The 22,863-nt window shown below is 39.0% G+C and overlaps 1 protein-coding gene across 1 annotated transcript; it reads left to right on the forward strand.

The window, feature by feature from the left end:
• Positions 1-2,212: 2,212 nt before the first annotated feature.
• LOC122360815 (adenylate cyclase type 2-like) lies at positions 2,213-22,166 on the forward strand (the record flags this gene model as incomplete). Its single annotated transcript, XM_043261676.1, is given in 25 exon segments — positions 2,213-2,311; positions 9,027-9,175; positions 10,352-10,463; positions 10,568-10,695; positions 12,006-12,164; positions 12,328-12,460; positions 12,635-12,811; positions 13,627-13,670; positions 13,886-13,966; positions 14,072-14,109; positions 14,112-14,140; positions 14,328-14,425; positions 14,710-14,794; positions 16,346-16,483; positions 16,914-16,934; positions 16,937-17,035; positions 17,705-17,889; positions 18,776-18,860; positions 19,249-19,407; positions 19,996-20,142; positions 20,400-20,507; positions 20,690-20,804; positions 21,295-21,419; positions 21,504-21,621; positions 21,624-22,166. Coding segments are annotated over 25 exon segments (2,664 nt in total), but the record flags the coding sequence as incomplete, so codon positions are not given.
• Positions 22,167-22,863: the final 697 nt, after the last annotated feature.

Raw genomic sequence — 22,863 nt, forward strand, 5'->3', positions numbered from 1 at the left:
GTGACCACGGACCCATCGTCACAGAGAGCGACAGAGCCGTGGAGCGTAACAGGACCCGAGCCGATATCGTCCAGACCAGGTGCGCGAGCCAGCAACGGAGCTCCCCGCGGTGGAGACAGCCGACTGCGATGAGAGCGCGGAGTGGAGCTCCGCCTACTGCACATCGGCTGAAGATGAGCTGATCATCCACCTGGGGCTGCTGGATCTGCAAAGGGAGCTGGATGATGTAGACTTGGACTTGGACTTAGACTGGGCACCTCCCCTGTATCCTGAGTTCCTGTTCCCGTTCAGCTACCCAGTAAGCCCGCTGGTTCCGCCCAGCCGTCCCGTTAGCCCGCTGGTTCCGCCCAGCCGTCCCGTTAGCTCGCTGGTTCCGCCCAGCCGTCCCGTTAGCTCGCTGGTTCCGCCCAGCCTTCCCGTTAGCTCGCTGGTTCCGCCCAGCCTTCCCGTTAGCTCGCTGGTTCCGCCCAGCCGTCCCGTTAGCTCGCTGGTTCCGCCCAGCCGTCCCGTTAGCTCGCTGGTTCCGCCCAGCCGTCCCGTTCCTGTGCCCGCGCCACGTGCGCTCTGTCCCGTTCCTGTGCCCGCGCCACGTGCGCTCTGTCCCGTTCCAGTGCCCGCGCCACGTGCGCTCTGTCCCGTTCAGTGCCCGCGCACGCGTGCGCTCTGTCCCGTTCAGTGCCCGCGCCCGCGTGCGCCTCTGTCCCGTTCAGTGCCCGCGCCCGCGTGCGCTCTGTCCTGTTCAGTGCCCGCGCCCGCGTGCGCTCTGTCCGTTCAGTGCCCGCGCCCGTGCGCTCTGTCCGCTTCAGTGCCCGCGCCCGGCGCCTCCGTCCCGTTCAGTGCCCGCGCCCGTGCGCTCCGTCCCGTTCAGTGCCCGCGCCCGTGCGCGCTCCGCCCGTTCCTGTGCCCGCGCCCTGTGCGCTTCCTCCAGTGCCGCCTCAAGTTTTCCCACCTCCCACCCTTGCCACACCACGCCGATGGATCCCAGCAGCCCCTGCGCTCATCCTCAGCTCACCATCCGAGCTCGCCACGGGTCTGCCGGTCTCCATCGCCGCCGAGGGTGAAGGATCCTCGCCCTCGCCGTCCTGCCTCCGAGACCCAGACTCCTCCTCGGCTCGTAGACCCGTCGGCTCCCCTGGGCTCCTAGCTCCTCCTCTACACCGTGGTCCGTCAGTCCACCAGCTCCACCAGGCTCCATCGTCCCTCGGCCCGCCTTGGTCTGTCGTCGACCATCCGTCGCCTCGGGATTCCTCTCCTCGGCCGCCTCGTCACTCCATCCCACCGGCTCTGTCAGGCTCCTCCTTCCCTCCGGCTTCACCTCAGTCCTCAGTCGCTCTGGCTCCGCCGCGTCCTTCCCGTCCCCCGTCTCCGCATCAGTCGCCAAAGCCTGCGGCGTCGCCTTGACCTCCAGCGCCTCGGCGTCACCCTGGCTCTTCGGCTCTCCGTCTCCCACCTCAGTCTCCTCCTCCACCTGCTCCGCCGCCGTCAGTCGGCCCCATGGAGTCGATGGCTGCTCCTCCATGGCTCCTCCCTCCGTCGGCTCCACCTTGGACCACCATAACTGGGCTCTGGATCTCCTCCTGCTCCGGACTCCTATCTCCTTCCTGGCTCCTCCCTCCGTCGGCTCCACCTTGGACCACCATAACTGGGCTCTGGATCTCCTCCTGCTCCGGACTCCTCCTGTCTCCTCCCTGGCTCCTCCCTCCGTCTACACCTCCTTGGACCCTTCTGCCTTCTGCCTGCCCACTCCTGGGGATCCGTCCTCCACCACAACCTCCTCCCAAGACCCGGTATCCCCAAATCTTAGTCATTTTGGTTTTGTTTGTTTTTGTTTGTTACCCTTTAGGTGCGAGGACGCACCTTCCGGGAGGGGGGGGTAATGTCACATCTCTGGACTCTTTGTTTATGTTTTTGTCCCGTGCCATGTGCTCCCTGTGCCCTGCCTTCCCTCCGTGTTAATTATGTTATTGTCATCAGCTGTGTCTCGTCAATTACCCCGTGTATTTAAGTCCTGTCTTTTCAGTTCTGTTGGTCCGAGCGTCCAAGGTCCCTACCCGATGTTGATACCCCTGTGTTGATTCTGCCTGCCTGCCTGCCTGCCTGTTCTACCTGCCTGCCTTTTTGTATCTTTGTTACCATTTTGAAATTAAATCCATTTACGTTTATTTTACGTGTCGTGCACTTCGCCCCGCCGAAAGCGCAACCGTGACAATACCATAAGCATCTGATGGAACTGGCGCTAAAGCAGACATATCAAGACACCTGCAACTGTATAAAATCACCCATCAAACTGGAGTTTGAGAAGCGACAACAGGTTATGTATCAGTCTTGCTATACTATCTATCAGTTCTGAAGTCATGATCTTTCAGCTGGTCTGTAGCTAAAGTTGAAAGATCTGCAAAAGCAGAGATATCTTATGTTTCCTTTGGCAAAACACTTAATGCTCAAGGTAACTTAACACTGGTGAACTGAGGAGTGAATTGCATCTAGTCATGGAACACTGGAAAGCTTTTTGTGGTGTGTGCCAGTTTGCTGAAAGAATAGAAAGAACTAGATAAGATTAGTGTAAAACTAATAATTCCTCAACCCCCTAGATGTATCAGACAAACTTCATGTTTGTTTAATGTACATACATGGTTTTGCAAATGTTTTTAGAAATTTGAAAGTGCAGTATATTTGATTGTACAGAAGCTAATATGGCTTCTTTTGTAAAGTGAACCTGAAGTGTGATGATAGAATTTTAACTCTTTTTGACAGTGAGTCATGTTTCAAAGTATTTAAAGGTCAGTTTTGTCATGTCTACGCCACAAGTGTATTGTAATATTATGTCGGCCACAAATGTTAGATCTGAGATAGAACTGCAGATACTGAGAATGACAATTTTTTGGAATGGTTTCTGGTGTCACAATGGGCACTAGTGATGCAACATAAGTTGAACTTTATGCAACTATAGTGACTATACCAATGGTAGGCCAGTGCATTTGATATTGAGAGCATAGGTCAAAATTTGTATATATTATTAATTTGGGTATCATCAGCATAACAATGAAAGCTAACACTGTGTCTCCTGATATTGTCATGTATCTGGACTCTTCTGTTGTTGTTTTCATGCCCCACATGCTCTATGTGACCTACTTTCTGTGTCATTTATGTCTCACCAATATAAGTTCCTGTTCCTTCAGTGTTCATCGTCCAGTCTTCATCATAGCTCATTGTAGTTAAGTGTGGGTATATTCTTTCTGTTTGCCTGCCTGCCTGCCTGTAGCAGTGTTATTTGCTCCTTTGTGTCAGATTAAAAACTATTAAGATTATATTCTCGCCGAGTCCTCCTTCTCCTGAATCACACTGTGACAGAAGACCGGACCTTAAACAGTTAATAGCGGTGTGTGTTCCCCTTTCGTTTTATTTTTGTTTTTCCCTATGAATGCCCCTAATTTCCTCATCCTCCTGCTGGAGCAGGGAGATTGCTCTCTTGAGGACCACACAGATGACTTTGTGTTCCTCGACAACAACTCCCAGTACCCAGACAGCTTTCTGTGCGCTATTTACTTCTGTGGACTGAACACCTCCTCGCAAGCTAAGCTGTCCAGGAATGGTCCTCAAGAAAATGTTGCAGCGTACGCCAGTGGGTGCTGGTGTTGTTTAAATCGCCAGTAATGGTTCAGCCGAGGACAGCCACACCAGCCCCACTCCAGATCCAGAGCCCAGCCCACCACTTCATGGCGCGGAGGCACAGCCAGTGCCCACCGCTGACGGAGTCAGCCGCAACCACCGAGCCATTGCCAGAAGGAGTGACAGAGCCAGGGATCGCCATGCAACCTGAGCCGACATTGTCAGACCAGGTGCGTGAGCCGGCAAGAGAGCACACCATGGTAGATAATGCAGAGAACAGCGAGCGAGGAGTGGAGCACCCTCAAGAGACTGTTCCCCAAAGGGGGCCCTCCAGTGTTGCGCCTCCAGCACTTCCTCCAGTGCCCACGCAGCCAGCGCACCCTCCAGAGTCTGCTCCTCAAACGTGCCCTCCTGGAATCCGGCACAAAGTCTTCCCACCCTCCCACACTATCCAGCCACCACCGATGTCTCCCAGCAGCCCTGACGCTCACCCTCAGCTCACCCTATGACGCTAGGGCTTGTCGCGGGTCTGCCAGTCACCATCACCATTGTGGGTAGAGGATCCCTCACCTCTGGCTCTCTCAGTCACCCTGGATCTCCGTCTCCATCTCTGGCTCCTCCACTACCTGCTCCACTGCCGTCGGTCAGCCCCATGGAGTCGACAGCCATTTCTCCTCCATGGCTCCTCCCTCTGTTGGCTCCACTGTGGATCTTCAGGGCTGTGCTCTGGATCCAATGGATCTCCTCCTGCTCTGGATTCCTCCTGTCTGTTCCCTGACTCCTCCCTCCGTCTGTTCCTCCCTGGACTCTGTTTGCCAACCCTCTCCTGGGGCCCCGTCCTCCACCAGGACCTCCTTCCAAGATTTCATTTTCTCATTTCTGTTTTCAGTCGCACGTTCCAGGAGGGGGGTGTAATGTCATGTATCTGGACTCTTCTGTTGTTGTTTTCATGTCCCACGTGCTCTATGTGACCTACTTCCTGTTTATTATTTTATTGTCTTCAGCTGTGTCTTGTTAATTATGTCATTATGTCTCCCCAATGTAAGTTCCCGTTTGTTCAGTGTTGATCGTCCGGTCTTCATCATAGCTCATTGTAGTTAAGTGTGGGTATATTCTTTGCCTGCCTGCCTGTATCAGTGTTATTTCCTCCTTTGTGTACGATTAAAAACTATTAAGATTATATTCTGCTTGAGTCCTCCTACTCCCTGAACCACGCCGTGACAGATATCTCCCAACATGTAACATGGAAAGTTTGAAAAGTAAGTCCTAGTACTTAGGCTTGGGGTACTCTATATTGCACTTGTGATTGGAATGAGACCTCTTCTTTCACTGTCACAAATTGATGGCAGGCAAGTAAATATGATTTAAACCATGTAAATGCACTGTCTCTAATGCCAACATAATTTTCTAGTGTTTTAAAATACAGATCCAGTGCCACTACTACAGAAATACAACCACAATCAGTAGCAGGTTAGTCTAAATCCTGACTGGAAATCCTAAAAGATATCATTTTAAGAAGGAACATTGAGAAGGAAGAAGAACTCTAAGAAGGAAGTTGTGATGATACTACCTTTTCTAGCATATTTCACAGAAAAGGGAGATTCGAAATTGGTCTGTAAATAATTTTTTATTTGGGATCAAGTTTTTTTTTTTAAGTGAGATGCTTAATAACAGCAAGTTTAAAGGTTTTTGGGACATATCCTAATGACAGTTAGTAGTTAAGAATATTCAAAAGAGGACTTATAACTTCTAGAAGTTTGAATGGAATAGGGTCTCACATACAGGCTATTGGTTTAAGACTATGATTATTTATTTCCAATAGAAGAGAATGAGTGTAATTGTTCCATCTAATGAATATCTAATGAGATACTTTGGCTGACCGCTGCATGGTTATAATTTTTATCCGAAATTTATTTGATCTTAGAAGTAAAGTCATTCATAAAGTCATTCAGTTATTACTGTGCTGCTGGGTAATGTCTGTACGTGCTGAAGCTCAATCTTTTTGTAAATTTAGCCACTGTAGTAAATAAATAATTGGGCATGTGCTGGTTTTCTTTTAAAAGAGACATAAGGTAATCAGATATAGCGGTTTTAAGGCTTTTCTGTAAGAGAGAGTATTTTTCTCATCAAGCAATACGAAATACCTTTTATTTTCCTTTAGTTGTATGCCATTTTCCAAGCTGCTGCTTAAAGGTGCGAGTGGCAAACTCTTTTCCATAATCTTCCTTAAGAGTAAATGAGCAACCGTATCTGAGAGTCCATAGTTTCTGTTACATCATCAAAGTTGTCTATTGGATATGCTCAGGACTTATATAAGTCAGAAAGATTACTTACAAAATAGTCTTTTGTTGTAGAGGTGATGGTTCTAACATATTTGTAACAAAGGAGTTCAATTTACAACTTTAACTATATGGAATATACACAAAAATAGATCATGAGATATCTTCACTTTGCTACAGAATATCAACACCATTAACATAAATCCCATGTAGTATTAAGCCTAGAGTATGATTTCAACAGTGAGTATGTCTTGGCATGTGTTGTCTAACCCCAATAAAGTTTATAATGTCTATAAATGCATATTAAAAACACCAACAATTAAGACTTTATTTGCAGCCAGCCTTGACCATGTTACTGTCAAACAAAGCACATCTAGTTTATGATCAGTGATCATATCATTTACAAAAAGTGCTTTTGTAGAAAGTTATTTATATTCAGTAAACCAAGCTTTATCATTTATATATCTATATTATATCTATTTTTTATTTGTTGAACATCAATTCAATTGTTATCTTTTAATTGGTTTGGACGTCATTATACATCCCTGTCATTATACTGTACAGTGCTTTGATGCAACCTGTGTTGTTAAAAGCGCTATATAAATAAAAATGATTGATTGATTGATTGACGTTCTTTGTATTTTTGTAGTTTTGGGAACAGACACAGACTCTAGTGTGATTTCTAGGTGAAAGTGTCTCTATGTGCTGAGAATTAGCTGACTTCTGTGACGTGAGATGGTTGGCAGACGGTTGGTTTAGCCAGTCTGTCTGCTTCCTGACCTGGGCCCCAGTTAGTCAAGTATGAACACTAAAACTATGTGCTATATTTCTAGTGAGAAAAGCTCCACCACCCTGGGAGGATGAAGCCCTCTTTTCAACAGGTCAGGCTTTTATTCAAAGCAACTTACAAATGAGGACAATAAAAGCAATTAAAATCTACAAAGAGCAATGATATGCAAGTGCTATAAAAAAAAAAGTTAGCTTAACATAGGTTTTATTAATTTTTTGATTGTTATTTATTATTATATTACATTTTTGTTTTTGTTTAATAGACAGAATAGAAAAATAATAGAAGCTAGTGTTTTTTAATAATAGACTTTGAATAGAGAGAGTTAGAGTTGGAGGGTCACATAAAGATGGAAGAGATGTGTTTTTATTCCACCAGGAGGGAATATTTAATTTAAAAGTCAGTGAAAGTGATTTTGAGCCTCTTTGGGATGGCACAATACATGTCTAGAGAGGCACATAAGTCTAAAATAATGAATTTAGGTGAAAGGGTGCAGAGCTAATAATATTGCTTCCGTTGTCCTCATTTGTTAGTTGCTTTGGATAAAAGCGTCTCCTAAATGACTAAATGTACTTGTAATGTAGCGACGCTTTATAAATGATGAATTGAATATTTACTGATTCTTAACTATAATAGAAAACACAATTTTAGTGAATTTCATTTTTGCCTAGACTCTCAGCCATTATTACTTTACTTTAAGTTTGACATTAAGTTTTCAGCGGCTCCCTTTTGAGATACTGCTAAACTTTACTGTCTCCTATTCTCAGCCCAATAACTAATGGTTGGAAACCAGGACGCTTCTGTGATGCTAGTTCTCAGCTCCCAGGTTAGACATGACCACAAAGGCAGATGGTGTGACTGAAGCCCACTGCTGTCTCTGTGAAGTCTGAAGCCCGCTGGCATATTGGCTGTCTTCCATCAGACTATATGCTCTGCGGGAGGTCAAACATTGCCTCTCTGCTTTCCTCTGGATTAACCTCTTAAGAATATCCTCTCAGGCTACGGGTGATGAATTGTGCTTTCCATAGCTCAGTGGTCACAGCTACCACTGCGACATTGTACAGTTTTTTGCTGTTGTTGTTACTGCAGTAGATCCTACGTTCATTGTATAGTACATTAATTAGTGGAAAAAAGGATAATGATGCATTTGTCACAGCTTAAATTAATGCATATGGCTTTTATGTAGATGCTAATAAAATTATCAGGATTGTAAAATGATTTTTATAAGTTCATTATGGTTGATTAGGGGAAATGTACCAGACCTACTGGGCAATCAACCTTCTCTTGCATGTAGCACAGAGTCAAGCTATCATAGGCTTTCATAATGACCCTGCAGACCATCCCTGTTAGATCTAATTAAACTCATTCACACTTTATGCCTTGTAGGGAAATCTTACAAAAATCTAAAACTGAAAGCAATGAACTTAGTTTTACCTTTTCACAATAGCCCGCTGTAACCCAATTATATTATAATCCTGGAAGAATATCACATTACAGAAGCGGTTGACTTATGGATTTTCACAACACCTGTGAAAAATGTGAGCTAAGGTATAATTTGCTCGAAGAGCTCCAGTAAGGAAAGGCTAATATAGCAGAACTAATGTGCAGCAGGACTTTTCTGTGATGCTTAAATGCAGATTAACCACCTGCAGATTTGGTCTTGCATAATATTAATTTGTAATGTGATGTTCTAAAAGAATTTCCCATTTATTATAGATACTAAGTCAAAAAAAAAAAAAAAAAAAAAAAAAAAAAAAAATGGTAAATCTACCTGATCTTTAATCACTTTTAATCAAATAGAAGAATACTGTTTAGTATCCATGAATATAGTAATTTTATCAATAAAACTATTTTTATATTTAAGTATTTTATTTACCTTTTAGGGATTAAATTAGATACTATTAAATATAATTTAGATTAGATATTTCATTATCGTGTTTTACAGTTTAGGTAGCTGACCCTATGGCAATATCATTACTGTGATTAAGCCTCACAGTTGGCTGACTGTTTCATATATTCTTTTATTTATTTACAAAACCTGACTAAAACTTCTAATCAGTCATAGTAAAGCTACTTAGCCTTAAGAATAGTCTTCATATTAGGAACAGTCTTTTATGGTCCCTTTGAATGCTCTCCAGATTTTGGAAAAGAGCATGTAAATGATACAGTGGATGCGTTTCTTTATTTCTTTGCAATTTTTTGTTCAGAAGACCGTGTGCAGTTCTTTTAGGTAACAGAAGCTTTTATATCAGACTCAAATCTCCGCTGCGCATATCAAAGAGACAAGGCAGAGAAGTGTGTATGCGAGATATAATTATCTCATTCCCTGTTGTGGTGTGTTTTTGCTACAGGAACGTCTGTTGCTGTCTCTGCTTCCTGCTCACATTGCCCGAGTGATGAAAGCTGAAATCATACAGAGACTACAGGGGCCAAAGTTTGGTCAGGTGGAAAACACCAACAACTTCCATAATTTATATGTACAACGTCACACCAATGTCAGGTGTGTTGATAATGTAAATAGAAAATTTAAATTTCAAGGGGGAGAGGCATTAATAAAAAACTGTAATTAGTTTTGAGCTTTTAACTTTTGGTGTTTTGTTGCTGAGAACAATGAGTGGATAAGTTGCATTCTCTCTCGTTTGGATTGGTTGTGACAATGTAGTCGCCTAATGTGACGTCCAGTGAAGTAACTTAAAGGACTTAAAGTTCACCCCCGAAATAAAAATGATTTAATTAATTACTCACCCTCATGTCAGCAACACAACGCGACTGAAATGTTCCCACATACATCGATAAAACAGTCAATGTGACATCGGTGGCTGAACAGTTTTTGCGGCGCTACAAGAATACTTTGTAGAGTCTCACAAAACAATGCATACGAACACTTTAATTTATTTGACATAGTCAGCCTTGTTTACATCCGTGGGAGAAAGCATGCGCATGAATGTAATCTGTCTGTGTTTATGCTTAGGGGAAAGCATGCGTCTGCGTTGTGAAACTCTTTAAAATGGTGGAAGATGTAACTCAAGGTAAAAGAATGATGGGGAAATTGTTATTTTTGTTTTCTTTCTGCAAAAAAAAGTATTCTCATAGTGTCGCAAAACTCGGCTACTGATGTCACATCCTGTTTTACTTATGTATTTATTTCCTACGTTTTTGGTCCTGAATCATTCCGGTTGTGTTGCTGTCTAATGGATGGTCAGATGGTCAATTTGTGTTCCAAAGATGAACAAAGGTCTTATTTTGGGGTGAACTAACCCTTAACGAACCCCTAACCCTTATTTATAAATATTATATTAACATAATATTTTGGAGTGCCAGGGTTTTTATTCCCTGTGACACAGCAGCATTAGCAGGAAATATTTTCTGTAATGCACAGAAATGAAAAGGTCAGAGATTTAAAAAGAATACTAAATAGTTATGTCACATGAAGTGTCACACGTTCAGACAAGCAGACATATTGAGAAACACAATATTCTGAGGGTGCTTTTCTCGTGGTGGTTCATTCTGTTATGGTCTGAGAGGAACATTGGTATTAGCATTGTTCTATTATTCTGCTGCATGAGAAATACAATAAGTCCAAAGCAATTAAACAGTGACACATGCATAAATAAAATCTAAATAAACCATCTTTTCCATTCCTGAGTCACCCATGCAAATTTGTGTGCTCTTACAGTATTTTGTATGCTGACATTGTTGGATTTACCCGCTTGGCCAGCGATTGCTCACCTGGAGAGCTGGTGCATATGTTGAATGAGCTATTTGGCAAATTTGACCAGATTGCTAAGGTAAGCTGGATCTCCTAGTCCAGTTACTGACTTGCACTTTATCGATATACACCTTCTGGTTTGGATTTTTTTCTGGCTGTTGACATTCTTTCTGTGTGTTTCAGGAAAATGAATGTATGAGAATAAAAATTTTAGGGGACTGTTATTACTGTGTATCTGGCCTCCCAGAGTTCTTGCCAAATCATGCCAAAAACTGTGTGAAGATGGGTCTTGACATGTGCGAAGCTATTAAGTAAGTTCAGCCCCACATTAGCTTGAAAAACATCTGTCCGAGGTTCATAATTATTATATATTTTGCAGACCTGTTCATGCATTGTCTCTAAAGAACAACACTGTGAACATCTGGCTTTATTACACATTACCACAGGAGAATAGAACGTACATAATTTAACTCATTGTACATTGTACATGTAGCTTCAGTTTGCATGAAATTAAAAGCATTTTATTATACAATAAATAGACCAGGATTTAAGCAGACTGTGTGCTCTATTTCTATGATAGAATTTAGGCAGAGTCAGTCCAGCAGCAAAGCTTCTATTCCAGTCCTATAATCCTCCGCTCAGAGGGGCTGATTGGTCTCGGCCCAGTGCTGCTGTGAAGGACATGATACCTGGCCATCCCGATAATGAGTCGGAGGCCTCAGAGGTCAGACTGGGTAAAATGACTGGTGCTGAGTCTAGACAGAGAGAGCTGTCTTTCTATTATCTCTACCTGTTCTGCAGAAACCTGGATGAATCAAATCTCTCTATTAGTAGTTGCTGGCAAATTGTCATGCTGTGAATTCCAGTTAAAGGATTGCAAGGAAGCTCGTTAGAATTACAGTGCCATAGAATAATGTATTATCAACCAAGCGCATTTTATGAAAATTCTATGAAAACGCTATACCAGGGTTTCTCAAATCCTACCCTGGAGATCCAGTGCGCTGCAGAGTTTAGCTCCAACCCTGATAAAACTCACCTACCTGTGATTTACTAATGATCCCGAAGACACCGATTATGCGCTCAGGTGTGTTTGATTGGATTTGTTTGATTAGACCAATGTTCTAAGAATCAAGTTGAATTAATCAATGTTCACAGAAATCCAGTGCCAAAAAATATTGTACAGATTAGCACCATTTTATAAAATGAATAATTCACACAAAATTAAAAAATGAAAATACTCTGTCCCTACAAAATGCAACCGTATGACTGACATGTAATATAATGTACACACTACCTAGATTTGTTGTCCTTTGGAAAAGAGCAGCTATGACATGGTGTTAAGCATCTTATCTTTGCGCTCTAACGAAGAAAGAAAGTTACATTTTGGAACAACAGGATGAGTAAATGAATAATTTTCAACGGGGTCATGCTCACCACATTTGATGCATCTCTTGCAACTTGTGAATTGGAGTGACAAAAACAACATTCAAAGGTCATGCCTTTTAAAAGGGCAAAGCCATGTCTCTTGTCTCAATGTGTTTCTAATCGTGTTGCAGTATAAGGTTAAATCGATGTGTGATGGGATGTGTTGTTATTTCTTTTTTCTTTCTTTTCTGTATAGGAAAGTGAGAGACGCCACGGGAGTGGACATTAATATGCGAGTTGGTGTTCACTCTGGAAACGTTCTATGTGGTGTGATTGGCCTTCAGAAATGGCAATATGATGTCTGGTCACATGATGTGACTTTAGCCAATCACATGGAAGCAGGTGGTGTGCCTGGGTAAGCCATTAGTTTTTTTTTTCTTTTCTTTTTTTATTGTTTGTTTTGTTTTTTAATTAAAGCTACTCATAATTATGATATGCATTTTCAGTTTGTAGAAGATGTGAAATTGTTGACAATCTGGTGAGAAAAACGATAGTAATTGCAAGTTCTTGATGAATAGACGAGTCCACATCACCTCAGTGACTCTTGAGCACTTGAATGGGGCATATAAGGTTGAAGACGGAGATGGCCAGGAGCGTGATCCTTATCTAAAAGAGCACGGAGATGTAACCTTCTTAGTGATCAACCCAAAGGTATGAAGAACAAATAAACAGTCCGTTTTGTTTCCTTCAAGTCAAAAGCTTTCTTTCAAAACTTAGCTGCTATTGCAGATGCTGCTGTCGTTTCAAAATCATGTTGCGAAGCTATCCAAGGCACATACTAAATGCATCTGAGTAGGTTTAGTGAAATTTGTTCTGTTTTTTTAGGCAGAAAGAAAAAGCCCTCAGCACCACTACAGACCCAGACACACCATAGATGGGGCTAAAATGAGAGCTTCAGTGAGGATGACCAGATACCTGGAGTCATGGGGTGCAGCCAAACCTTTCGCAAACCTTCACCACAGAGACAGCATGACCAATGAGAATGGAAAAATCAACACCGCTGTGAGCTTTCCTATACTCTACAGTAGCAGTTCTCAACTGTCCACTACTTCTTCTTCTTCTCCTTTTTATAGGGCCCAGAATTTTGAGTAGAGATGGAAAAGTATAACTTGAGAAGTTAAACTGATTAATGTACAAAATGTCCTTAAATTATTGTTTTTACAAAATGTATTTAATATAAAAAATATATATTTTGGTAAAAATAAATATATAGAAGTAAATCTGTTTTTGATGTTAAATAAATAGATACAAATAATATTCTAAACTATGCACAATTATATATTTAGTTATATTTAGTAATTGTATTTATCAGATTTTGATCCCGTTTACAGTTCAAGAGACACCAGTCCCATATGTAAATGTATATCATATTTCCATATTTATAATAGATTGTCACATTATGTAAAAAAAACACATGTGAAACCTAGAGTATTAGAAACTGTAATTGTATATATATTACCACATATATCTAGATAATACAAATATGTGTTCATATATGTTTAATATGTCCTATACATAAGTCATGTACATGTATTTCCATCCTAAAATCTGTCAATACTTGTTACGTCTATATAAATAAATGAAAATGTATTTTAATACTTTTTTTTTACAAAACGTATATAAACAGTTTTTATCTGTTTTTGAGATGTTAACAATATAATATATATATACAAATACAAATATAAATATATACAAATGTATTTTTAAAAACTGTTACAAAAACATATAAAAACAGCTTTTGTTCTTGTGGCTTTTATTTGTTTGAGATGCCACTACTGCTAAAAATTATTCTCCACCTACTCTTTTCTTATTAACAGGATGTCCCCATGGGCCAGTACCACTTTCAGAGGCGTTCAGAGAGGTGTTTTAACTTCTGTATCTTTTTCCAACACTAACATTTATTTAGCCTACTAAAGGGCAGCTATGCTACAGTATGTGACATATTTAATCTGTTCTAAATCCCATGGTTCTAGTTTTGACCTATTTGTAATAAACATATTCCATATTACTAAATATATGTATGTTTACGAATGCAATGCCTAGATAGAGTCATTAATATGTCAGTGTTCTCCTCAGAACAAAATCTCAAAAGAAGCGTTTTGAGGAGGAGCTCAATGAAAGGATGATTCGAACTTTTGATGGCATCAATTCTCAAAAGTAGGTCATCTCATATCTCTGCTTTATTTACCCATGATGTTTAATGTTCCAATTCTCTGTTGGTTGATTTTATCTATGCGAGTGAGTGTCTTTTTATTTCCATAGACAATGGCTCAAGTCGGAGGACATTCAGAGAATATCTTTGTTTTCCACAATAAAACATTAGAAAAAGAGGTAAGTGCTGATACTTTGTAAGCTTATGTTAATTTAAACATTCATTGCTTTTTTAATAATACATCCCCGTGTCAATAATTGAAACGTAAACCTGTTTGTTGTCATCCACGATAAGACCGAATGAAACTAACTACATTAAAGAAGAAAGTTAGATTCTGTATGAGAAAATTGTGTCCTCTCCCTGCAGTATAGATCAACGACCCTGCCAGCCTTCAAATATTACATCACCTGTGCCTGCTTGATATTCTTCTGCATTTTTATTGTGCAGATCCTGGTTCTGCCAAAGTAAGTTTGTTCATATTCTGTACCTGTTTCAAAATGCATAACCAGAAACTGCCATGCATCTGTATCCGCACAGAAATATTGTATTTAACATAGAATTATTAACTTCCACTGACTTATGTTTATCTTTGTTACAAAAGGTGTTTATTTAAGTCTTCACCGTAGTGAACTGGAGCTGATGAATATGTTGAATTTGAGTTGGAGAATGCCAGGGATAAATTTGTGAGCCTGTTCTCACTTTCTGTCATTTGTAATTTTAGACACCATGTGCTTTCTGTCTATTTCAGAACTGCAATATTGGGAATATCATTTGGAATGTCTTTCTTAATTCTGTCTGTGATTCTGCTCATTTGCTTCATTGGGCATTTCTTGGTAAGTACTAATGGGAATAGTGATTATTTACTAAATGATTTAGTTTCGTTGAACACAATGTACATTACAGTATATTGCTATTAGTTATGTTCGGCAGAAATGATAATAATAATACGTGCACATCCAGAATCAAATGAAACACTTCACTGTAAGTAAACACGCTGCACCTGCTGTTCCGCAAAGATCAATTTATTAAAATAAACACAGAGTTTTGACCCTGAGGTCTTCATCAGGCAAGCTTGTTTAATTTAGATAACTAATTTACTTTCCGTTAATGTTTAAATGAATGTTTACTAGATTCTTGTTAATATTAATAGCAATAGTAAAATATTTTTGAAAGACACGCATATGTCTGCTATTGTTTGGTACACTTCAGTATACTTTTAAAAATAATATTATAGTAAAAAGAATAATTGCATAAGCTGAATGTAATGGTTTTGAACATGTTGTTCAAATTAAACTGTATTGTGATTCAATTTTGTATTAAATGCAATTAGCTGAACTTACATAAGAGAGCTTGATTATTATTACTATTATTGATTTAGAAAGTCAGGGTAAGATGGATGAAAATGGTTTCTTTTATTATACATATTCCTTTGACACTTATTGCATATATATAGTCCTTCATTCGACTTTCATAAGCCATTGCCTTTACCTCGACAAAATTAGCTTTTCACCACTAGTTAATTCATAAATGTCATAGTGTCGACATGCCCCGCAATTTAATATTTTCCTGACAAATAAACCCATGGGCTATGGAAAAAAAAAAACATTAACTGAACATGCAATTTCTGCACAATTAAACACACTTTTTGTCCACAAAGGGAAAAGCAGTGTTTCAGCCATATTCTCTTTGGACATAAATGTAAACTGTTTGAATTTTATTTTCTTTTGTCTTAAATAGAAGACATACATACATACGAAGAAGAAAATATATAGGAAGCATTCTATCCTCCTTTTTAAAACTTAAAAAAAAATACATTTATTTTATGATCCTAACTTCTCAAGCTTGTATGGTTAATTCATTTAACACACAGTATCCCAGTAAACAAATCGCCTACCCATTTTTCAGTCACAACCCAAATATATATACATCGTATAGTATAAAAAGTATAAAAAAGTAACAGGTTATAACAGATTTTAGAGGTTGACGTTGTAGAGGTACTGACATAAATTTCACCGTGTGCATTTTTGGTCTCATGCTTGTTTAATATAGATATAGTTATTCCGACTCAGCTCTTAGGTAGCTTTATTTATCATTTCCCGAAAGCATCAACCTCAGTAAGATTTCCCAAATGTGCAAGAAAAAACTGGTGCGTGAAATGAAGTGAATCATGTGTTTATTCTCCACCACGACCTTGTGATAACAGTCTGATGAGGAAGTGTTATACAGATTTCCCAAGGCATATCACAATAATACAATTCATCCAACCACATCATTCAGTGTTCCATTGTGTATTTAAATGATTTTCTAATAACAAATTATGCTTAATTTTATGATTTTTATGTATGTGTTTATTTATTTATTTTATTTGTGCTGACCAACAATAGCATTGCGATAAGACAGCCTCCACATCTTGGCTCTGGATCCTTAGATCCTCGGGAATCATCGCCAACAAGCCCTGGCCACGCATCACCCTCACCATGGCAACCACAGCCCTCATCCTGATCATGGCTGTCTTCAATATGGTATGTCAACCACGATGATCCAGGAAATTTCGAATTAATACTTTTGTGCTTATGCGTTCACAAATAAGACACTGAGATGCTCCCTATAATTGGATCACGCGCATTACGTTAGGGGCCTTGACCGCAGTAGTCTGACATGCGTTATTGCGGAGTTTCTTGGCAGAGACTTGTGTCCATCTGTGCCCTGGCTGCAGTGGGCTGTTTGGCTTCCAGATTTGGCCATTCCACTTACGACATATGTCACTATTTGTAAACAAACAGGAAACTAATTTGTCGATTTCAATCTTGTATGGTGCGTGTATGTAATTTAAAGAACAGAACACGTCGCTTTGATTTAACTTTCTTGATGTGACTGTCATTGTGCAATAATTGTTAATAGCGCTTCTTTAAAAGAAAAATCAAATCATTATATTTGAGTTATTTCTTGCAGTTCTTTGTAGAAGACAACCTAACATCCGCAGAGATACTGTTTATAATGCATCAAATGAGACACTTCTTCAGCCTGATGGACATCCCATATCTTACCTGGACAACAACACATTTTACCTTCCTGTGAGTTAATCATAATAAAATCAAATCAAAATGTTCTTCTGATGTTTTCCTGCATATGGCACACGTGTGTGCTAGAGACAAATGGATTCATTGCAAAGAATAAGCAATTGAAATCCACTCGCTGTTATTTTTGGCTTTCATTTCTGCAATTAACAATGCAGTATGTATTAGATGCACAAAGACTTTCATGTGCACTTTGTCTTTGTTTGCCCTAAAGCTCACAGAGCAGTTAAATGTACCTGATTATGTTTTCAGAACAAGACGTTAAACATTAACAGTCTATTAAAGCTGCCGGTGTCTATGATTTCATCTGTAATAATCAAATTGCATTAATGTTGATTATAAAAAAAAAACATAAAAATGATTATCTGTAAATGTTTAATACTTAGCACTCCAAGATACTGAAAGTGCTTTTTCTTTTGTAACTTGTAATTGTCTTTTCCTCCTTTATTATATTATATTCGCTTGTATGTTTTAAAGCTATATATTAGGCCTACGTTGAATTCTTAACAATAATTAACTGTTCCTAATTGGCGAGTCGCATAGCTTTTTAGTCTATAGAGAATAGGGAACTGATTTTGTTTTTAATCCATGTGTCTTATCACTATTGTTTTGTAAGAACATAATTCACAACACATTATTTACGCTTTCTGTGTTTTCTGCAATTAGTATTTCATCTACAGTTGCATTCTGGGCCTGATTTCCTGCTCGGTGTTCCTGAGGATCAACTATGAGCTGAAGATGCTCATCATGCTAACAGCCGTGGTGCTCTACAGCGTCATCATACTTCAAACGCATGCATCTCTGCTGGACGAGTATAGTAGATTCCTCTATAAAACAGAGATCCTGGATAGGTGAGAACTTGTTATATACACTATCTGGCCAGAATTTTGTAGGAGCCAATATACTAACATGGGTTTGGTCCTTCCTGTACTTCTAAATATAACAACACTCCTCTGGGAAGGCAATTGTAACATGGCTGTGTAGATTTTCAGACAAATGAATTTTGCAGTCAGCATTTAAATGCTCAGTGGGTTTCAGGTCTATGCTTTGTAAATCATTAGAATCTCATTTTGTGCATGCTGGAACAGAAAACGGCTCTCCACAAACTTGCCACAATGTGCCAAGCACACAATGATCCAGATGTCACTGCATGTTGTAAAATTAAGATTTGTTTTCATTTGATTTAAGGGTCTCATTAAAGCAGACTTTTTAGTATTATAGCATGTACTGTATTTTGCAGACAATAATGAATGTTGTAGCTCTAACATTAAATATCTATATTTATAATGTTTAATCTTTATTTAGTACATAGTACAAGATAATGGTGTACAGAGGATAGTCCAATCTGCTTTAATATGATAATCATAGCTAACTATGTGTATACATTAAAACATAAGATTTATAAATGTCAAGTAATTTATGCGATAATCCAAAAAAAACTGTTTTATGACCAAAACTAGCACAACAAAAGAAAATCTGGATTCACTTCACGCTCAACAGTTTCCTGAGGATTACACATTTTGTTCTAGAAAAGTGGAAAGATGGATCTAGAAAGATGGATGTTGAAAATAAATCACTGAACCAGCACGGACACTTCCTGCTAATTGACAGCTGGGGTGGACATGGTCTGCTAGCCTTCCTGGGCTACAGATGACATGATTTGTTAAAAAAATGCTGTGATTTTGACAAGTATCTCTCTCTCTCTCTCTCTCTCTCTCTCTCTCTCATCGAAACAAGGCCAGGAGTACTAAAAGACTTGAAAACTATGGGTTCTGTATCTCTCTTTATATTCTTCGTCACTCTGCTTGTTCTAGCTAGACAGGTAAGTGTAATGTTTTGAAGCCGAGTTACAGTACTGTAGCTCATACTGTAATAAAATAAAGATATCCATTAAATACATTTTACAAATAAGCTTTATCTTAATTGTAAATATAAAAGCTTTCCACTTCACTTGAAATATTTTTTTGCTCAGTATATATAAAGTGCGTGTGAACGTGTGTCTTTAATCAAACTAATGCAGCTGTGAAAAGAAAAAATCTGACCAGAACGTAAAGAAGTAAACCAGAAGTAAAACTGCAAAAAAGCATTGTGTATTTGTAATGTGTGCGTTCACATGTTGTGTGATGACAATAGGACTTGCTCTGTCGTGTTTGTAACTGAAATAGCGCTGTGACCTCCAGTCTCTTTACCTCTGTGTCCTCTTGTAACAGAATGAATATTACTGTAGGTTGGATTTCCTGTGGAAGAACAAGTTCAAGAAAGAATGCGAGGAGATAGAAACCATGGAGAACCTTAATCGTGTGCTGTTGGAAAACGTTTTGCCAGCCCATGTAGCAGAGCACTTTTTGGCCAGGAACTGGAAGAACGAGGTAAGAAAGAAGAACTAAAGATTTATCCTGTATTGCAAAATATGGAAACACTTGTTAACTGTTAACCACGACTTTTACCTCAGTAAAATATCAATTTGCCGCTTATTAATAGTTAGTAAGGTAGTTGTTAACTGTAGATATTGGGAAGGATTAGGGAAGCAGAATAAGGTTACATAGTATAATGCATTAATATGTGCTTAATTAGCACTAATCGATGGCAGATACTCTACTAATATGCATGCTAATAAGCAACTAATAAACAGAAGTTAAAGAGTTACCCAATTTGTATACTGTTAGCCGGAAAAAAGACTTCTGCGATACAATGTTGTATTATATCTTGACACCTCAGTACTGGTTTACTTCAAACCAGTTTTGTTTTTTTTTTCTTTAGGTAATGAGACTAAAAGCACATCTAACAATAACTTGAATTCAGATGCTTGGCTTGACAACTGACAGCTGTTTTCGTCTGTCTAAATTATAGCTTTGAAGAAAACTCCTTTGAGATTATAACTTTTAGTAATGCTGACTGTTTGAAAGTCAGTCCTTGGGTATTTATGGCTGAGCTGCCTTTTCTTCTGTGAATGACAGGATCTGTATCACCAATCATATGACCTGGTGTGTGTGATGTTTGCTTCTATCCCGGACTTCAAAGAGTTCTACACAGAATCAGATGTAAACAAGGAGGGTCTTGAGTGCCTCAGACTACTCAACGAAATCATTGCAGACTTTGATGAGGTAACGTATTGCTTCTTCAGGTACTTTTAAGGGGGGGAAAAAGTTGTTTCCTTTTTTACTCTTTAAATTTTATCCCATTGAAGTGTACTTTGAACTTACTGTAGCGTGCAAATTCTGTTTGCTTACTATGGAATTGCATTCGCCCATGCAATTTCACTTATTATATCAAAAAAATGTTGCAGTCATTTTTCACAAAGCAGTTTTGATGGTTTCTTTGATGTTAACTCTGCAATGGTTATGCTTTCTTTCCTGTGTAGTTGCTCTCTAAGCCAAAGTTTAGTGGAGTGGAGAAGATAAAGACCATTGGAAGCACATATATGGCGGCCACTGGACTCAATGCCACTCCAGGACCAGAATATACACAGGTAATGTATGCAATCGGTCATCTGTGAAATTATGCAAATCAGAATCAGATTGAGAATCAGATACGGTTTTTATCCAGATTATTTGTTTATTTATTTGAATCGTTTTCTTTTCATTCTTGTAACATGATGGGGGTCATGATGGGGGTTTTTTTGAATAAAAAGATTTTTTTGTGTGTTTATAGGAGCATGACAGGCAGTACATGCACATTGGTACCATGGTGGAGTTTGCCTTTGCACTGGTGGGGAAGCTTGATGTCATCAATAAACATTCCTTCAATGATTTCAAACTCAGAGTGGGTGAGTGAAAATGTAAATGATTATATATATACATATAATCATGTCCATGTCCATAATCACCCTGGTGTGCTCAAAATTGTAAATATAAGGAGAGATATTTTACTCTTAAAAATGACCAAATCTAATATTTTTTTTTTATAAAAGATAAATAGGATTAATAATGCAGGTTTATTTTGACAGCTGCCTTTGATCATATTTTTCAAAGGTTACCAACAATTCTGACCACGTGTGTGTGTGTATGTATGTATGTATGTATATGTGTATATATATATATATATATTTATATACAGTAGTCTACATTTGAAGTAGATCAAAGGTGTCCTAAAACCAAAAACAATACCCATTCTTGTCTTAGGACAACTTTTATGATCTACTTCAAATGTTGACTACTGTATATATGTGGACATATATTTATATAAATATTTAAAAACATTTAACAGCATTAATGAAATTTGCCATATTACAATATCTTGTATATCAATATCTGCAGGTATTAATCATGGACCTGTGATTGCTGGAGTGATTGGAGCTCAGAAGCCCCAGTATGACATTTGGGGCAACACAGTGAATGTAGCAAGCAGAATGGACAGCACAGGAGTCCTGGGAAAAATACAGGTAAAATGAATTTATTGTTATTGTTGTTGTTATTATTATTATTATTAACCCATTTCATTTCTTTATGTGTATGTGTGTTTGCAGGTTACAGAAGAGACGAGTTGCATTTTGCAGACATTAGGCTACATGTGCACATGCAGAGGAATTATAAATGTGAAAGGCAAAGGAGAGCTCAAAACATACTTCGTCCACACTGAGATGAGCTGTCTTTATCCCAGGGGAATGTAATGCCATGAAGCATAGCAACAAACATGCAATGAACTGCAGACATCCGCACACAGGAATAAAAGGGACATTTGTAAATAATTGCACCTAGTCTTTAGATGCACGGAGTATTGGATGTATTGAAAGTGATACCATTTCTACTGTATCTCATAGGCAGGGTTTGTGCACAGGGTACTTCTGTAAGTATGGTAGCAATTATTTTGTAAGAAAATCAAATATAACAAAAAGTGTTTTGATGTTTCAATGCCATTGTTTTTCTTTATTTTTCTTTTTTTTTTAAAACTTCATTAAACTTTATATGTACTTGTCTTGACGGCATCTTTATTTTTGAGACATTAAGAGTTTTTTAAACGCTGTAGTTACAAATTCAGGAACAAGCTAGTACTCAAATGTTTCTGTGTCGTGTCACTAACATGCTGTGCATGATGTGTCACAAATTTACACCAAGGGCATATAGATGTAGCTTTGCAGGGACATATCCCTATGACAGTTGTGAATGCAATATAGTATTCTGTGTTTTTATGCCCGTTTCATGTTTTTATTCATAATGAAAACATCTTTTTCCCTTTACGCATTTCATGATGTAAGGTCCACCCAGGTCCAAAAGTCATTCGGTCTTTTACTTCCGCATTTTGAATTTATCTCCATGCTTAATCTGACTCCAATTTTAAGTGATCATTAAATTTAGGCGATATTCATAATTAAAAACATCACATATATCAATTATATATTAATTTAGAACTCCCATGCTTTCAATTATTTCGTCACCATTCAGTCCTAGTGCCGCTTAGCAATTCGCTCGACCAGCTGTGATGCATGGCACAACTTTCCAGTTCTGACCTACTCAGAGATTACAGGGTGACTGTGCCCGACTAGCAAAACAAAAAGTTTATTTTCCCCCTTATAACAAAAACTGCAACTTGTGACAGAAGTAAAACGATCCCTAATGACGAGCTCTCACTTCATTCATTGGTACTTTAGTATGACTTGTCCTGGACGCAGATCTGTGGAAATACTACTACAACTTTAATCTGCTTGAAAAACAGATTTCAGAAGAGATCTGCGGCTATATGGGAAATAGCCAAGTGATTACGCAGGAGAAAAAAATGATTTTACATAGTCACACATATAACAGTTATCCTAATTAACACCAGACATGTGGTCTAAAATGCATAGCATCAATAACCTTTTACTTAAGTATTTGAAAGAACACTTACAG

The sequence above is a fragment of the Puntigrus tetrazona genome, chromosome 16, assembly GCF_018831695.1.
Source record: "Puntigrus tetrazona isolate hp1 chromosome 16, ASM1883169v1, whole genome shotgun sequence".
Classification (NCBI taxonomy): domain Eukaryota; kingdom Metazoa; phylum Chordata; class Actinopteri; order Cypriniformes; family Cyprinidae; genus Puntigrus; species Puntigrus tetrazona.